Source organism: Pseudophryne corroboree, chromosome 8 (genome assembly GCF_028390025.1).
Source record: "Pseudophryne corroboree isolate aPseCor3 chromosome 8, aPseCor3.hap2, whole genome shotgun sequence".
In the NCBI taxonomy this organism is placed as follows: Eukaryota; Metazoa; Chordata; class Amphibia; order Anura; family Myobatrachidae; genus Pseudophryne; species Pseudophryne corroboree.
This window is the reverse complement of record NC_086451.1, coordinates 125,702,150-125,721,441: the sequence shown is the minus strand read 5'-3', so window position 1 is coordinate 125,721,441 and position 19,292 is coordinate 125,702,150. Positions and strand designations below refer to the sequence as shown.

Genomic DNA, 19,292 nt, shown 5'->3' with positions numbered 1-19,292 from the left:
ACCAGGTAGAGCACTTACACATTGCAGCCACCACCTCAGACCCCCAGTCATCCCCCCCAGATGCCGCGAGAACCCCCCACAGCAAGCCCAGCCACCACCCGCTTCACTGACCGGCCCTGTACTCTTACCTTGTGTCCCAAGTAGAGCTGAGGAGAGGAGTGCAGTAAGTCAGATTCCCGGAACCTCCGTGGCTACCCCCTGCCGCAATCCCTGACTGAAGCCCTAAGTGCAGCGCTGTGGCTGCATCAGAAGACAGAAACCATCGGCGTGGATGCAGCACACACCCAACTTTCCCTGCATGCACCAGTGTCCCCAGCCACCTGCTGTCCTGCCACCTACCGCTGGTATCTTCCCTGGTCATGGATCCCTGCAAATGGCTTCCTCCGCTGGCTCCTGTAGATTACCGAAGCGGCACCACGTAAGGTCACCAGCTTCATACCCGGCCGCAGATGACAGCCCCCAGCCACACACAGCAAGCTGGATATTCCCGGTCCATGTGGAGCAGAGAGTGAGGGGAAGGCGGGAGATCACACTCTCCATGGTCTCCTTCCCTTCCTCTGCCATTTGAGAATGAAAGTGGCTGACAGAACAGGACAGCGCTGCTGATTGGTCAGAATGCATCCTGTGGGACCCGGCCAGTGCATATTTGTGAACACTGCTCCATGGGTTAGGTGAGCCACCGGGCCGGATGAAGAGGCTGTGCAGGCCTTATACGGCCCGCAGCCTGGACATTCCCCACACCTGCCCTAATTAGAGAGAGAGAGAAATAGAGAGAGACTGTACTCACTACCTCTGTAGGATCCCAGGTATCTTTCCCACACTGCATGCTCCTGCCTCTGAGCCGCATGCCATCATTACTCAGTTAGTTCAGCATTCAGTTTATGATTAGCAGGGCTGATGGGACAGCACAAATGGAGATGCGGGCATCTAGTGGCACCCGATAGTACTGCATTCAGCAGTGACACTGACAGCAGCTTTCTAGTCTTCAACCAGCCAGCTCGAAAGAGTCATCCTCTGGTCGATGCTGTAGATAGAGTGTCTGCTGACATCACCGATCGGGGGGTGGGGTTTCTGGGTACTAAGTAACCGCCCCAACCCCCCCTGCATGCACTACAGAACTTAACCCCTTTCTGCTCTCCTGGGTTCTAGTAAGATGATCTGGGTTCTAGTACGATGATACTGTAGTGCTGCAGTTTTTACTAATCCATGAAGAGTATACTGTAGGCATTGGCTACAATTAAATAAATCTTTCATACATGTTATGTAAATATTGTGGGAAGCTGCGGAAAAAATGAAATAAACTGCTGATTTATATACAGTATATATAATGTAACTAGACAAATATGGCAAATGATACAATTACCATAATAGCACAGGTGTCAGAAGCTGTGCGACTGCTGGTCCTGGACTAGACTAGGGTTTGTTTCAGGGATTACACTCTGGAGCCATGGAACGAATTGATGTTTTTTAATGTACAAGATACGGCAGTAATATGGTAAATGGAATATTAAGGAAACAATAATAACAAAGTTCTTAACAATAGCAACAAATTCAGCTGTATGCTTGTCCATCGGTGGAATGGAGAGGTAGATGTCTGATGACAGATGCTTAGATCTACTTGCTGTTTGATTTAAGATGGTGATCTGAAGAGAAGATGAATAACTGTAGAAGCTGTGGAGACAGAGCTGGTATACAGCAACCTGGGATGACTGTGATTGCAGGAAGGCTGAGGTTCAGCCAGCAATGGAGAAGAGATGGGTTAGCATTCTTGAAGAACAAAAAGAAGAAGAAGATGAAGAAGAAGAAGAAGAAGAAGAAGAAGAAGAAGAAGAAGATGAAGAAGAAGAAGAAGAAAAAGAAGAGGAGTTGGGATTTGGCTAATCCTGGAGCTCTGGTATAATGTAGATTTGGAGAGCTTGTGGAAACTGTAAAGCTGAGGCACGGCTTTTTCTGAAGCACTGGCGTGCAGAGGTCTTGAAGCGTTTGCAGAAATTGTAAAGCCAGGGAACGGCTTTTCCTGATGTACTGGTGTGCAGAAGACTTGAAGCGTTTGCAGAAATTGGAAAGCCGGGGCATGTATTATCCTGAAGCACTGTCATGCAGATGACTTGAGAAGTTTGCAGAAGTTGTAAAGCCAGGGCACAACTTATACTGAAGCACTGGCGTGCTGAAGACTTGAAGAATTCTTAGAAGTTGTAAAGCCGGGGCACGGCTTATCCTGAAGCACTGGCGTGCTGAAGACTTGAAGACTTTGCAGAAGTTTTAAAGCCAGACCACGGCTTATTATGAAGCACTGGCATGCTGAAGACTTGAAGAATTTGTAGAAGTTGTACAGCCAGGGGACAGCTAATCCTGAAGCACTGGCATGCAGGAGATTTGAGGAAGCTTGCAAAAACTGGGAAGCTGGGACACGGTTAATCCTAAAGCACTAGCATGCAGAAGACTGAGAAGCTTACAGAGACTATGAAGCCGGGACAAGCTATCTGAAGAACTGGAGTGCAAGCAGAGCAGGCAGGCTGGTGACCGGGACTCCAAAGTCAGTGAGAGTAGATTGAGTCATTCTGATGTCTTTAGAATGCTGAAACAGGTGTCTCTGTGGGAGCCCTACACATGCTGAGGATAACAAAGCACTATCCAAGATTCGACTCAGGTTCTCTAGCTTTATACCTGTGCCAGGCAGAGGATTGACTGGTTCACTCACGTGACTGCAAGCAGGCTCCCCATTGGTCCACAGTCCGGTCAGCTGACCGGACCACTACGGCTGCTCCCTAGAGAGGAATCTGCAGAGAGACAGCATCCATAGGCCCAGACAGCACTGGTGATGATGGCAGCCACTGCGGAGGATCCAGGTCACCGCTCCCAGCAACCACGATGCGTCTGAGGGTGTGAGTCCGGTTCTGAGATGCCCGGACGCCATGGGACAAACGGACCAAAGCACGGCCTGGGAGATTGGTAAGACTGTGCTTTGTGACAATTGGGAGCAGGGAGCAGAGCATAGGGAATCTTATAAATGTTATACATTTTTAACACAGGACCCAACGATCTATAGTTATGCTGCTCATTGTACTGAATTGTTTGGCTGAATAAAGCCATTTTTTGAATTTCAATGTATTCCAGAGTAAGGTGTATATATTAAACATTCCGCACTCTGCCTTGTGGTTGGAAAATGTGCCTGACTCATTCTGTAAGGAAATACGCTGTATGAATAAAACCTTGTTTAGAAAACCATACAAGTTGTGTATATGACTTCTTGCGGAGTAGAATGTCTGCATTCATGTGTCTGTGATATTATTGCCTATGTTGTATAAAATCATTTTCCAATAGCATTAAATACTGTATTGTAAATTGTTTCTTCAGAGTATGTATGCTAATATAACACATACAATTACACATGGGAAAAAAAGTTATTTTGCAAAAGAAGTTTGACACTTAACGTTTTCTTTTTGAATACTGGCTGAACATAAAAGTGACATAAACTAACCATAATACAGCAACTAGTTTATCACTTCCTTTTAAGTTCAAATGTTCAAAATTGTATTTTATAACATTCAGAACTAATTCCAATGTAACAAAACATTTATGTAAATCAACATTATTATTTTTTACATTGACCACATATGTTTTCAAAGGTATATATATATATATATATATATATATATATATATATATATAAAAAATGCAATAGATCACAACTGGAAAAAATCAACACAAATAATGGAAAAATTAAGCACAAGTTACAATTACTTTCCATAACCCAACAATTAACATTCAGGAGCAGAGCTAATTTATGTTTGGTCTACAATATTATACATCAACTACTAGAATCCCTGAGCCATGTCTGGGCCAAACCATAGTTGCTTTGGCTTATCAACTCTTGAAGTATTGTTGGTGTTTCACTGCTTTGTAATAGAGAGTGAGGAGTCCTCTTTCAAACAGCATGCAGCCAAGTTTTTTGTTTAAAGTAAAAGCAATGCATGATTTTCTGGTGAAGTAGTGGAAAGCATGACATCATGTGTAAGTGTTTTTCCCCTTTCCTGTTCTAATTGAACTCAGATGTCTCAGACTGAAAAAAGAAGTGGTCCCCAGAGGAGGAGGAAGAAGGATCCCCATGGCTACTGAATGTCTGAAGCAGTGTTGACTCAGCGGACTTCCCATCCAAGTTTTAGGCAAGCTGCCGAAATCAGGGGCTGGGAATTTAGTGCATGGGGAGACTTAACTATGAGGTTGCAGCGGAATGGAAAATGCTAATTAAGTTACAATTTATAAATGTACAAATGCAAGGAAGGTCTGACAGAGGATTAAATACAGCATGCCAGATATATTAGCAACTTTCAGAGCACAGCATTATCACTTTTAAGATAAATTTGCAGGTACAATGGCCAAGTCAATTTATTATGACTACCTCCTACATTTGCGTAGGCAGTGCATAGCCCATGGAGTATGCCACGTGTTGTGTGCTGGCTTGGTGGATATATAGGGTGTTCTATAGGCTGTCAGTGTCTGCACACATATCACTCATTGCTGTCATGGGTGAATAGGGCGATTTATCAAAGTTGCTAAAAGATATAATTATCGGCTTTTGGGCCAAGGGTGGCAGCATTTCTGAAACAGCTCAGTTTGTAAACTGTTCTCGTGCTGCTGTGGTCAAGGTGTATCGTGACTGGACAAATAGCATGATTGCGAATAACCAATGTGGACACTGTGGAGCACCATGTGCCTGTCACGATCCGGGTATCTGGACGCCATTACTTACCCTTCAGATGCCTCCTAAGGCTGGCTCAGCGTTCCAGGACCGGATCCCGCTGTTCCTGAGTTTCCACATGCAGAATGTCAGAGTGGTGATTTCATCAGCCGCGGCCTCCGCTGTGCCCGCGTGGTTAAATGTGCGCTTGTCAGTCTGGCGTCTCCTGTCTCCTGTGGCCGGCGTCGCCATTACTGTTTCAATTCTCACATGGATTACAAACCAAACTTCCCTCCAAGTGTCTGCATGGGCGCAGCCATCTTGGATTTTGTCATCTGATTATTTCCACCAATCTGCTGTCTGTATTGTTGATTTGCATAATTGCCTAGCCAACCCCTTCCTTGCTGCAGGTATAAGTATGCTGTGCCTGAGCAAGGAAGGCGTCAGTGCTTTGGTTGTCTAACCTAGTTCCAGTTTGTCTCTCTCCTGTGGTTGTCTTCCAGGTTCCAGCTCCTGTCTCCAGACTTCTGCTATAGAGACCCGCACCAGCATTCCATCTGCGGTGTAGCCTGACTCTCCGATCCATTCTGGACTCACCTGTTTCCAGCTACAACAATCACCTGCTTCCAGCCCAGCTTCCAGCAGTGTACAGCTTCTCTTAAAGGGCCGGTGTCCTTTTCTGCAGTTTACCACTCTCCACCGGTATTATTATTTCACCGCTCTCAAACTCCAAACTTCATTATTATTTCATCGCTCTCAAGTTCGTTTATTATTTAACTGGTTCCAGCCAGTATCCACTCCGTACCAACAACAGTCTGGTTCCAGCCAGTATCCACAGCAGCCGTTTTACCTTCAGCAGCCCAGCCTTTCCTGGAACATCAGCTGGTACGATCCTGGGTTCTCTCCATTGCTACAGTCAGGCCTGGTAAGGACTTTCCAACTAGAAGATTATAAGAACTGTCTCACACTACCAGTGCCTGTGGCCCTTGCCACCCTGTAGTACCCAGGAATTGTATTTATCCTCTGTTGACTTTTATGTTTCCTTTTACTGCTGCTGTGTTACGGAGTTTGTCATAATAAACATCATTGACTTTTATCCTAGTTGTCGTGGTCACGCCTTCGGGCAGTTATTCTACATGTTACTTACATGTCTAGGGGTCTGATACAACCTCCCAGGTTCCGTTACATCTCAGCCCCTACAACTGAGGCTGCCTCCCGTCAGCTCAGGCCCTCAGTTGTGACAGTAAGCACTGACCTAATGAATCCAGCCGGAGACCAGGATCAAGCGGCCAGGCCGATGCAAGAACTGGCAGCCCGACTTGAACATCAGGAGGCTGCACAGGGCCACATCATCCGCTGTCTCCAGGATCTCTCTACACGGCTGGATGGTATTCAAACGACCCTCCGTGGACCTGGCACGTCCGGTGCGTCCACTACAGTGACACCAGCTGTAACCCCACCCACCTTACCCATTTCCAGTCCACATCTTCATCTTCCAACGCCAGCAAAATTTGATGGATCTCCAAGGTTCTGCAGGGGATTTCTCAATCAATGTGAAATCCACTTTGAGCTTCTACCTGGCAATTTCTTCAGTGACCGTACCAAAATTGCCTATATCATCTCCCTTCTCTGTGGCTCAGCCCTTGACTGGGCATCACCTTTATGGGAGAAGTCTGATCCCCTGCTATCCTCCTATACTGACTTTGTAGCTACATTCAGGCGCATCTTCGACGAGCCAGGCCGGATAACATCTGCTTCATCTGAGATTCTCCGTTTACGCCAGGGAATACGTACTGTGGGACAGTATCTTATACAGTTTAAAATCCTGGCATCCGAACTGGCATGGAACGACGAGGCCCTGTATGCTGCATTCTGGCATGGCTTATCAGAACGCATCAAGGATGAGTTAGCTACCAGAGACTTGCCCTCTAAGTTGGATGAGCTAATTTCTCTTTGCACGAAGGTTGATCTACGTTTCAGAGAGAGAGCAACCGAGCGAGGAAGATCATCTACTCCTAAATCTTCTGCTCCTCCTCCTCGTCAACCATCTCCATCCAAGGATGAGCCTATGCAAATTAGTCGTTCCCGTCTATCTCCCGCTGAGCGCCGAAGACGTCTCTCTGAGTCTCTCTGTCTCTACTGTGCAGCTCCGTCGCACACTATCAATGCCTGTCCCAAACGTCCGGGAAACTCCAGATCCTAGCTCGCCAAGGAGAGGGCCGGCTAGGAGTAATGATCTCCTCTCCATCTCCTCATGACTGTAACCTCCCAGTGTCGCTCCAAATTGCTCAACGTTACAGGAACGTCATTGCCCTCCTTGATTCCGGAGCAGCTGGGAATTTCATAACCGAAGCTTATGTTAAACGGTGGTCCCTACCCACCGAGAGACTGTCCTCGTCCATCTCTTTGACTGCCGTGGATGGCAGCAAGATTTTTGACGCAGTCATTTCCTTAAGGACTCTTCCAGTTCGTCTGAGAGTGGGAGTTCTTCATTCTGAGTATATTTCTTTTTTAGTGATTCCAAGAGCCACACATCCAGTGGTTTTAGGCCTTCCATGGCTCCGTCTCCACAACCCATCAATTGACTGGACGACTACGCAAATACTGGCATGGGGTCCCTCCTGTGCTGAGACTTGTTTAGCCAAAGTTCTTCCTGTTTGTTCTTCCTTCCCCAGGTCATCTGATGTTCCGCCTCCTCCATATCAAGACTTCACGGACGTGTTCAGTAAAGCCTCTGCTGATATCCTTCCTCCTCATAGAGAATGGGACTGCCCAATCGACCTCATTCCAGGGAAGGTTCCACCGCGAGGTCGAACTTATCCGTTGTCTCTGCCTGAGACACACTCCATGGAAGAGTACATCAAAGAGAACCTGGCGAAGGGTTTCATCCGACCATCTTCTTCTCCAGCCGGCGCAGGCTTCTTCTTCGTTAAGAAGAAAGACGGTGGTCTGCGTCCGTGCATCGACTACAGAGGTCTGAACGACATTACCGTCAAGAACCGATACCCTTTACCCCTGATTACCGAGCTCTTTGATAGAGTTAGTGGTGCAACTATTTTCACAAAGCTGGACTTGAGGGGTGCCTACAATCTCATCCGAATCCGTGAGGGTGACGAGTGGAAGACCGCCTTTAACACCCGTGACGGACATTATGAGTACCTCGTCATGCCCTTCGGATTGAGCAATGCTCCAGCAGTCTTCCAGCACTTCGTGAATGAGATTTTCAGGGACATCTTGTACCGCCATGTCGTGGTTTATCTAGACGACATCCTCATCTTTGCTAATAATCTCGAAGATCATCGTTTCTGGGTAAAAGAGGTTCTTTCCCGTCTCCGTGTCAATCACCTCTATTGTAAATTGGAGAAGTGTGTGTTTGAAGTTAAAACCATTCCGTTTCTAGGTTACATTGTGTCCGGTTCCGGACTAGAGATGGATCCTGAGAAACTCCAAGCAATCCAGAATTGGCCTATACCCTTAAGCCTCAAAGGGGTCCAGAGGTTCTTAGGGTTCGCCAATTATTATAGAAAATTTATACGAGACTTTTCCACCATTGTGGCGCCTATCACTGCATTAACCAAGAAAGGTGCTAATCCGTCCAAGTGGTCCGAGGAAGCTACACAGGCCTTTCACCTTCTGAAGCAACAGTTCATCTCTGCACCAGTTCTGAGACAGCCCGACACCGACTCTCCTTTTATCTTAGAGGTAGATGCCTCCTCCGTTGGAGTAGGAGCAGTGTTATCCCAGAGGGCCAAAGATGGACATCTACATCCTTGCAGTTTCTTCTCCCGGAAGTTCTCCCCAGCTGAGCGCAACTATGCCATTGGCGATCAGGAGTTGCTAGCCATCAAGCTCGCTCTGGAGGAGTGGAGATACCTGTTGGAGGGAGCTTCCCACTCAATCACCATACTTACCGACCACAAAAATCTTTTATATCTCAAAGGCGCACAATGTCTGAATCCTCGTCAGGCCAGATGGGCACTTTTCTTCTCTAGGTTTGACTTTAAACTCCAGTTCTGTCCGGGTTCTCAGAATCGTAAGGCCGATGCCCTTTCCCGCTCATGGGAGCAAGAAAATGAGTCCGAGTCTGCAGACAAGCATCCTATTATTAATCCGTTGGCATTCTCCACGGTAGGGATGGACTCTACGCCTCCACCAGGGAAAAGTTTTGTTAAGCCAGTACTAAGGAAGAAGCTCATGCATTGGGCCCATGCTTCCCGTTTTGCTGGACATACAGGCATTCAGAAAACCCTTGAATTTATTTCTAGGTCCTACTGGTGGCCAACTCTGAAGAAGGACGTTATGGAATTTATTGCCTCCTGCCCAAAGTGTGCCCAACACAAAGTCTCCCGCCAGTCGCCTGCGGGGCAACTGGTTCCATTATCTGTTCCCCGTCGACCTTGGACCCATTTGTCGATGGACTTTGTTTCCGATCTACCTATCTGCAACAAGTTTAATACCATCTGGGTGGTAGTTGACCGGTTCACCAAGATGGCACATTTCATCCCTCTCACCGGTCTTCCGTCAGCTTCCAAGTTGGCTCAAGTGTTTATACAAGAGATCTTCCGACTTCACGGTCTTCCTGAAGAGATCATCTCGGATCGTGGAGTACAATTTGTAGCCAAATTTTGGCGAAGTTTGTGTCAAGCCCTCCAAGTCAAGTTAAAGTTTTCCACGGCTTACCATCCTCAGACCAATGGTCAAACCGAGAGGGTGAATCAGGACTTGGAGGCCTTCCTCCGTATATATGTGTCTTCCTCTCAAGATGACTGGGTTCAACTCCTTCCTTGGGCCGAGTTCAGCCACAACAATCAATACCATTCCTCATCTTCTTCTACACCATTCTTCATTAATTATGGATTCCACCCTAAAGTCCCAGAATTCCAACCGCTTCCCGCAACTTCTGTTCCAGCAGTGGATGTCACCTTGCGTCAGTTTTCAAATAACTGGAGGAACGTCCGCGCAGCCCTGCTTAAAGCCTCATTCGGGTATAAGAAGTTTGCCGATAGGAAGCGTAGAGCGGTTCCTGCTCTCAAGGTGGGTGATCGTGTGTGGCTGTCCACGAAGAATTTGAGGTTGAGAGTTCCCAGCATGAAATTTGCACCTCGCTACATCGGACCCTTCAAGATTGAACAAGTCATCAATCCTGTTGCCTACAGGTTACAGTTACCATCCTTCTTGAAAATACCCAGGACATTTCATGTTTCTTTGTTGAAACCGCTGATCCTGAATCGGTTTCATTCCGCACTTCCTCAAGCTCCCAAAGTTCAGACTCAACGGGGAGTCGAGTACGAGGTGGCCAAGATTTTGGACTCACGTTTCCGTTACGGTCAGTTACAATACCTCATTGACTGGAAGGGCTATGGTCCTGAAGAACGCTCTTGGACCAATGCCTCAGACGTCCATGCTCCTGCCTTGGTCCGAAATTTCATCGCAAAGTTTCCTTTAAAGCCTAAGAAGTGTCCTGGGGCCACTCCTAAAGGGGGGGGTGCTGTCACGATCCGGGTATCTGGACGCCATTACTTACCCTTCAGATGCCTCCTAAGGCTGGCTCAGCGTTCCAGGACCGGATCCCGCTGTTCCTGAGTTTCCACATGCAGAATGTCAGAGTGGTGATTTCATCAGCCGCGGCCTCCGCTGTGCCCGCGTGGTTAAATGTGCGCTTGTCAGTCTGGCGTCTCCTGTCTCCTGTGGCCGGCGTCGCCATTACTGTTTCAATTCTCACATGGATTACAAACCAAACTTCCCTCCAAGTGTCTGCATGGGCGCAGCCATCTTGGATTTTGTCATCTGATTATTTCCACCAATCTGCTGTCTGTATTGTTGATTTGCATAATTGCCTAGCCAACCCCTTCCTTGCTGCAGGTATAAGTATGCTGTGCCTGAGCAAGGAAGGCGTCAGTGCTTTGGTTGTCTAACCTAGTTCCAGTTTGTCTCTCTCCTGTGGTTGTCTTCCAGGTTCCAGCTCCTGTCTCCAGACTTCTGCTATAGAGACCCGCACCAGCATTCCATCTGCGGTGTAGCCTGACTCTCCGATCCATTTTGGACTCACCTGTTTCCAGCTACAACAATCACCTGCTTCCAGCCCAGCTTCCAGCAGTGTACAGCTTCTCTTAAAGGGCCGGTGTCCTTTTCTGCAGTTTACCACTCTCCACCGGTATTATTATTTCACCGCTCTCAAACTCCAAACTTCATTATTATTTCATCGCTCTCAAGTTCGTTTATTATTTAACTGGTTCCAGCCAGTATCCACTCCGTACCAACAACAGTCTGGTTCCAGCCAGTATCCACAGCAGCCGTTTTACCTTCAGCAGCCCAGCCTTTCCTGGAACATCAGCTGGTACGATCCTGGGTTCTCTCCATTGCTACAGTCAGGCCTGGTAAGGACTTTCCAACTAGAAGATTATAAGAACTGTCTCACACTACCAGTGCCTGTGGCCCTTGCCACCCTGTAGTACCCAGGAATTGTATTTATCCTCTGTTGACTTTTATGTTTCCTTTTACTGCTGCTGTGTTACGGAGTTTGTCATAATAAACATCATTGACTTTTATCCTGGTTGTCGTGGTCACGCCTTCGGGCAGTTATTCTACATGTTACTTACATGTCTAGGGGTCTGATACAACCTCCCAGGTTCCGTTACATCTCAGCCCCTACAACTGAGGCTGCCTCCCGTCAGCTCAGGCCCTCAGTTGTGACAGTGCCATTAATGTGAGAGGTGAACATCAGCGGTAAAGGTTGACCAACATGCTGCAGTGGAGCAGCTCAACCTTCAAAATGAATCTGGGGGCTACCAGATGTGTTTAAAACAACAGTTCAGACAATCTAGCTTTTGTCTGTGCAGCACACGATGGTTACTCGGCTATCAGCTGGTTGTCATAATGAAGTGACTCACCCATTTGTGTGTGTGCATATATATATATATATATATATATATATATATATAATGGGGAGACTGAGAGACACAAGGGAATGTGGTGGCTGAGAGACATGGGAAGGACAATGCTGAGAGACACAGGGAAATGGGTAGGCTGGGAGACATGGGAAAAGGAAGGCTCAGAGACACAGGGTAAGTCTGGGCCACAACGGTAGGGGAGGCTGAGAGACACAGGGGTTGGGGAGGCTGAGAGACACAAGGGAATGGGAGGCTGAGAGACACAGGAAAATAGGTAGGCTAAGAGACACAAGGGAATTCAAGGCTGAGAGACATAGGAGACACAGGGGTATTGGGAGGCTAGAAGAAATGGAAAGGGAAGGCTGAGAGACAGGGGGAGGCTGAGAGACCCAGAGGATAGTGGGGAATAGGGGGGATGGGAAGGATGTGACTGGAGAGCCACAGGTGAGGCTGAGGCTGAAGTGACAGTCAGGCTGGAGAGAGATGGGGAATAAGCCAGTGGCTGACCAGTAGGTGCCAATAGGTGCCCTACCTTGGGGGCCCCAAAAATGTGTGTACCAGGCCCCAAAAATTCTGTTGCTGACGCTAGCATGATGAACCAAAGATTTTTATTCATCAATCCATAAGACCTATTTTCAGTATTCAATAGAGTACCAGTGGTGCTTCATGGTGCCAATAAGCCTATTTTTAACTGCTGCAGAACTGTTTCAACTACTTAACCCATTACTTGTTCCCTGAAAAGGTTCTTTTTTATAACTTTGAAACTGACATTACAGGTATCTTTCAGATTTTACTAATGCAAACTTTTTTATAACAATTATGCAAGCAATTATGTATGTATACATATGCATGCATACATACATACATACATACATACATACTGTATATAATATAATATAGAGTCATCCAACACATGATTATAAAGTGGTGCATAATCCATAAGCATAATATACTGTAGAACAAATTCACCTGTTTAAAATGTCAACAAGAAGGATCAGTTATCAAATATAACTAAAAAAGTTGATGAAAGGTATATTGGCCCTCATTCCGAGTTGATCGCTAAGTTTTTCGTTCGCACAGCCTATTAGTAAAGTTGCGTTAATGTAGTAAATTTGCGAACATCCGCCCCCAACGTATTTTAGCACATTCGCACGCATTATTACACAAAGTGGGCGTACGGCAAATGACATCGCAACAATGCGAAATCCTCGCAGCAATGCGAACCCATCGCATAAACACATACTTCTTCGTACAAATACTAAGTTGTAGTATATTTACACATTTTTCAGTTAAAGTGATCACTTTTGCTGAAAAACGCACCACAATTTGTTTTTATACTATTAAGTGGACTAACACCTTCCAAATCAAAGTCCACAAGCCCTCCTCAATAACAAATCCAATTAGTGAATTAATTGAAATGGTCATGATCAATTAAGTATTTGTTGAAATCCCAGAAAAACACTTTGTAGCCATAAAATAACCTCCTTTTATTTACATGTTTAATATAAATATAGATGTTTGCAATGTGCTTGGTCTAATGTGTTTTTAGAATTTATTAAAGTACAGTTTTTGTATGTGAATGAAGGTGTATGCATGTTTAAAAAGCCAATAACATGTTTTAGTTGTTGATTTAAAAAAACTTACGTTAGATGTTTGAAATGTTTAAGGTAAGAAATGTTTGTTCTGCAATCTGCTGTTCCTTTATTGCATGACTAAATAATAAAGAGCCGCTGAAGTTTTTAAATTTATTAGTTTATTTTTTTTTAAAAGTGGAATACTGATATTATCCTTTTTTATAATATATAAAATTATAATAATAAAATTAACAAAAATTTTGCATGGCGTCCAAAAGCCCCACCAAGGCCTGGAGATGGCGCCTCATACTGCCAACTATATCCTGCAAGGATGTTGGATCTCCAACGGCAACATCTGTAATTAAGAGATAACAAACATTACTAACTTACTCACATTGCTTATTAGCCTAGCAAGGCACAAAGCACACTTTAATGCATGCAGGTCCAAACTGCATTCCTCCTGCTTGTGTGAAACTACATATACCAGCAGTCGTTGACTCAGTTTTGGTGCCAGGGAATGAAAAACCTGTGTAAGGGCATGCTGGGATGTGTAGTTTTTCTACAGTTGCAGTTGCGCAGTTTGGACAGGCCTGCTTAATGGCAAAGTTGATACCTCATGACTGTTTTAGGGTTCAATCATTAGCCTTAAAAAAAGCCAGCATGCTCAGTTTTTTTGTGTGACTTATTCCAATTGTAAAGAGCATGGCCTACATTTGCTCCTATGTGATTTCATTGTAAGATGTAGCGTTGGCCATAGCAAACAAGGCTAAATAAATTTAATAACTTGTAGAAGTTGTTCCCCAATAGTCAAGATTAATTGTATTGTTTGTTCTGGGCAACATCCCATGTTAAAGTTATGGTGGTAATTCCAAGTTGATTGCAGCTTTAAAAATTTAAGTAGTTGCTCAAAACCATTTGCACTGCAGGGGAGGCAGATATAACATGTGCAGAGAGAGTTAGATTTGGGTGTGATGTGTTCAATCTTCTATCTAATTAGCACATTAAAAATAAAGCAGCCAGTATTTACCCTGCACAGAATCAAAATTACCCAATCACATCGAAGTCTCTCTGCACATGTTATATCTGCCTCCCCTGCAGTGCACATGGTTTGGCCCAACTGCTTAAATTTGTCCGGCATGCAAACATCTTGGTTTTTCCCCCTATGTTCCATCTTCAACACTGTTACACCATGTTGCCATTCATTCACATCCTTTATTTGTGGCATGATTTAAAAGGGGTTTGGTCCTGCCTCCTCACACTGCATATCAATATCTTCCGAAGGCCACCATATCATAGCATTCCCACACTCCCTGAAAGCTGCCCTTACTAAATAAGTGCAAACAGGGTTTATTTTATTTTTTTTTCATTTTGTGAATGTAACTTTCCCACCACAAATCAGTGTGTCATTAGTCTACATAACAAAGTGAAGCATGTGTTTTGTAAGTTTAAATTTTCTGACTACACAGGCCCAAGTGTAAATCGACAACAACATACTAAACTCCACTCAGGTCTAACTGTTGGCCTTCAAAACTAACACATATAAACCCTGTTGTCCTGCCAACCCTGGCTACCTAATGAGTGTCAACCTAGAGTGGACACACAAAATATTGCACACATACACACTGTACATATAATGACACTCACAAATATGTAAAGGCAACATGTACACCATGAGGAAAATATCCAAATTTTGTCCTGGGGACAAGAATTCAAACAGTACAACCCTGCATGTTTTGGCATTGTAAGTGTAAGTGGGTAATCATTTCGACACCAAAACCAAACTTACTTTCCACGGCAACATCCTGACTCCCGGATGGTTCGTCAGGGGCTTCCTGTGCCCATTCACTGGGTGGTGAGCTTGGCATGATCGGTGAAGCCGGCTGAGGGATGGTGAAAGGAGGAGGGATTGGGGAAGGAGGAGGGATTGGGGAAGGAGGATGGATTGGGGAAGGAGGAGGGATTGGGGAAGGAGGAGGGATTGGGGAAGGAGGCTGGATTGGAGCAACAATTTCAGAGGGGGGGTCTGATTGCGAGGGCGAGGGGGGTGGAGAGAAATGTAAGGCAATAGAGGGTGAGGGGGGTTCAGATGGGGATGACGAAGATGAAGGAGAAGGGGTATGGGAAGGAGGAGAAGGGGTCCCAGAAAGAGATGGAGAGGTGTGGTGAGAAGGGGAATGGAAAGTGGAGTGGGCCAGGGAAGATGAGGGGGCCTTGGAAGATGAGGTGGACTGGGAAGATGATGGGGACTGGGAAGCTGAGGGGGACTGTGAAGGGGAGGGGGAGTGAGAAGGGGAGGGGGACTGTGAAGGGGAGGGGGAGTGAGAAGGGGAGGGGGAATGAGAAGGGGAGGGGGAGTGAGAAGGGGAGGGTGAGTGGGAAGGGGAAGGGGGTGGGGAGTTGTGCCGTTGTTGTTGTCCTAGAATGTAAATATTGTAAACATTGTTAAATTATGCAAAATTGCATAGTATTCATTTGTTCATATCAATGTTCTGTTACATATTTTTTTTTTAATATATTTTTTTTTTGAAACTCAAACATGTTAAGATCCTCTTCATGTTGGCCACAGCAAATAAAATGTTTCAAAACGTGAACTTTGAAGCTCATTCCTTAATCTAGTCCATTGAGTCATAGTGATTGGTCTAGGCACCATCACCAGATTAGTATTCAAGGCACCTTATTATATAGCCAGCACTGATCCAGTATTTTGGAGCAGTTTCCAGGCTGCTTCTTATTTCTTGAAAACATGCACTTGTTTCGTGTCACTTTACTACAGTCAGTACTGTTTTCCCTAACCACACACACTGTCCTAATTTCCTAAAAAATACACTGAAGGATGCAATTAGCCTACCACTTACTGTAAAATCTTGGTAATTCCAAGGGGATTACAGCATGAATTTATTTTGCATTTGGCCAAAAGCATGTGCTCTGCAGGGGTTGCATATATAACATGTGCAGAGAGAGTTAGATTTGGGTGTGTTTAGAAATTATGGCCATGGAAAATCCAGCCTGTTTTATTTTAACACTGCAAATTTAAAAAATGCTTTAACACACACCACCACAATCTTACACACTCTGCACATGTTACATATGCTTCCCCTGCAGTGCACATGGTTTTGCACAATGGTTTTCAACAATGCGTCGGAAACAAAGAAAAACAAGCAAACATTAGCACATTTTAAGTTAAAAATCGTATGTAATGTAACTTACTTCGTGTATGGAGAGCACGGATTTGCTGGCGGATCTCCGCCAACAGATCTGGAGTCCGCCTGCGGAGATCACTCCAGCGCCTCTCCAGCTGGATGATTGTCCGCCTGCTGCGGACGCGAGTCCGCAGCAGGCGGCGGACCTCCGCGTAGGCCTCGCGCTTCACCCGATTGGGGATGAAGCGCCCAACGCGGCCTACGCGGCGGTCCATCACCGCCACCAGCACGCGGAGCTCCCGCCTGGAGAACGGTGCTGCACGCATCATGGCAATGGCGTTTTCCTTATTTGGGCATATATTTATAGTGTCTGGTAGCATGTGATTGGCCAAAAATATGTCATTTCTAATAACTTTATTGATCTTTGCAATGCTGTGAAGAGCAGAGTGTTATTTTGCACGAGCGGAAATTCGCATTAGCAGAAGCGAAAATGTTTGTTAGAAACAATTAGATAAAACACACAGAGACAGACTTTACTGAAAATTACTAAACATATCTGTGTACTCACCACAGGTCGTGTGATCATTCAGCTGGACAGTCACAAAGTGTCAAACATTGAGTATCATTTGTTTGTGTGTTTGTTTACATAATCAGGATTTGAGGATATAAAATAAATAAGGACACTATTTATTAACATTACAGTATTTAAATTATTACATAAACATTGTCAGCTTAACGTGTTTTTGTTTTTTATGTTTAAAAAGAAAAAACCATTCAAACACAACAACAGCATTCCCCAATCACTTTACAAGAACATACTAAATGCAATCATGTTTAAAAATACATAAGCATACTGGGTTGTATTATTTGTGCAAATATAAATGGGAAAAACACTATACCTGAAATGTTCTGCTACGATTCTTGCCCTCACTTGGCTCCCCCTCCGTGTCACACTCCCCCCACCGAAGCGTGGCACAACCCCTGGCTCCTCATCAGGCAATTCCTCTGCCTGAGGAAGCTCAACACTACTCCTTACCGCGATATTATGGAGTATTGCGCACAGGACCACTATTTTACTTGCCATCTCCGGCGAATACATGATGTCGCCACCCGTGCGGTGGAGCACACGAAAGCGCCCTTTCAGGACACCAATTGTGCGCTCCACCAGCTGCCTAGTGGCAGTAAGCGCGGAGTTAAATGCCATCTGTGGTCCTGGCCTGGGATTACGGTAAGGAGTCATGAGCCAGGGGGTGCAAGGATATCCACGGTCTCCTGTTGGAATAAGAGCCACATTTTAGATCTCAAATTTCATATATTGTTGTTACTTTTTAACTAAAAAATTTGAGCAACAACTCACCCAATAACCACATGTCTGGTCGTTGACTTGATCTTAATCTCTGCCATATCCCTGATTGTCTAATGACATACGCATCATGGGAACTCCCTGTAAACTTTGCGTTCAGGGAAAGGATCTGGAGGGATGGCCCACAAACAACCATTACATTCAGAGAATGAAACAGTTTCCTGTTTCTATAAATTTCTTCATTATGTCTTGGTGGCTGAATAGCAACATGTGTGCCATCCACAACCCCAATAACATGTGGAAAGCGACTACCACCTTCCGCAAATTGCCGCTTCACCACATCTAGGGCACCAACATCCAAAGGCATAGCAATAAATTGCTTAACACGCTTGATGAAAGCCTGGCAGACACGTCGCAGGACCTTACTGAACTGGCCCTGCGACATGCCAACCAGGTCTCCAACAACATGCTGGAATGATCCTGTGGCCAAAAAATGTAACACTGCAAGGAATTGTGTCAATGGTGGTATTGCTGTAGGATACCGAATTTCAGACTCCAGATCACTCTCTATTATGGAGAGAGTGTCTAGGATTAGATGTGGTGGCAGCCGGTATCTACGCACCACCACATCATCTGGCATCCCAAAAAGTATGACACGGGTTCTGAAAATTGGTGGCCTAGCACGCCTCCGTTGCCTTGGTTGATGAGGAGCCGGCTGTGGTTGTGGGGCTGGCGGTTGGGGTGGGAGTGCTGGCGTGGGTTGGGGAGGTAGGGCTTCTGCCGCAATATGTATTGACATCACACACTTTTTGGAGAGAATGTTAAGAAATGTCAATTTTAAAAAAATCAAAGTTTTACTAAATTTAACACAATAACTGTTTTTACAATTGTGGTGTCAACTTACTGCAGGAGCGTACATTTTTTCTGTGTTGAATTCATGTAAAAAATACAAAAATAAAAAGCAAATAAAACTAAATTTAATATTTGGATATAAAAAACATATATTAATGCAAAAAATCTTTTGAAAAACAAAAAAAAAATAAAAAAAAAAAATTTAGTACCTAGTCCAGGAAAGACAAACACTACTTTGCAGATCAATCCTGGAAACCCCAAACACTTTGTTTAGCAAACTTTACACAAAAATTAATTAAAAATTAAAAAAAAAAACAAGCACCAACACAGGCCAACGACACTTACCTGCTCCTAAAGAAATAAAGTCTTGTTTTTGTGGACCACACCCAAAATTAAAGTCAAAATTGGTTTTTTTCACCAAAAAAACAAAACCTACAAGAGAACACAAATGACAGTCAAAAACAGCATACAGACACTTCCAACAAACAAACTCCAACACAGGCCAACGACACTTACCTGCTCCTAAAGAAATAAAGTCTTGTTTTTGTGGACCACACCCAAAAATAAAGTCAAAATTGGTTTTTTTCACCAAAAAAACAAAACCTACAAGAGAACACAAATGACAGTCAAAAACAGCATACAGACACTTCCAACAAACAAACTCCAACACAGGCCAACGACACTTACCTGCTCCTAAAGAAATAAAGTCTTGTTTTTGTGGACCACACCCAAAAATAAAGTCAAAATTGGTTTTTTTCACCAAAAAGTAGATTCCTAGAAGAGAACACTAATGACAGTCAAAACAAAGAAGCACGGGAATATTTTCACAAATGGACTTGCAAAATATATATG

At 44.8% G+C, this 19,292-nt stretch overlaps 1 protein-coding gene across 1 annotated transcript; it reads right to left on the bottom strand.

Annotated features, from left to right (window-relative positions):
- Window positions 1–13,412: 13,412 nt before the first annotated feature.
- On the bottom strand, window positions 13,413–18,089 carry LOC134948726 (putative nuclease HARBI1). Its single transcript, XM_063936912.1, has 5 exons — window positions 17,643–18,089; window positions 17,185–17,557; window positions 16,854–16,875; window positions 14,932–15,561; window positions 13,413–13,500 (listed from the first exon to the last, which is right to left on the bottom strand). The coding sequence occupies exons 1-3, from the start codon at window positions 18,031–18,033 to the stop codon at window positions 16,872–16,874; spliced, it is 768 nt and encodes a 255-aa protein (XP_063792982.1). The 5' UTR covers window positions 18,034–18,089; the 3' UTR covers window positions 13,413–13,500; window positions 14,932–15,561; window positions 16,854–16,871.
- Between the last annotated feature and the right edge of the window lie 1,203 nt (window positions 18,090–19,292).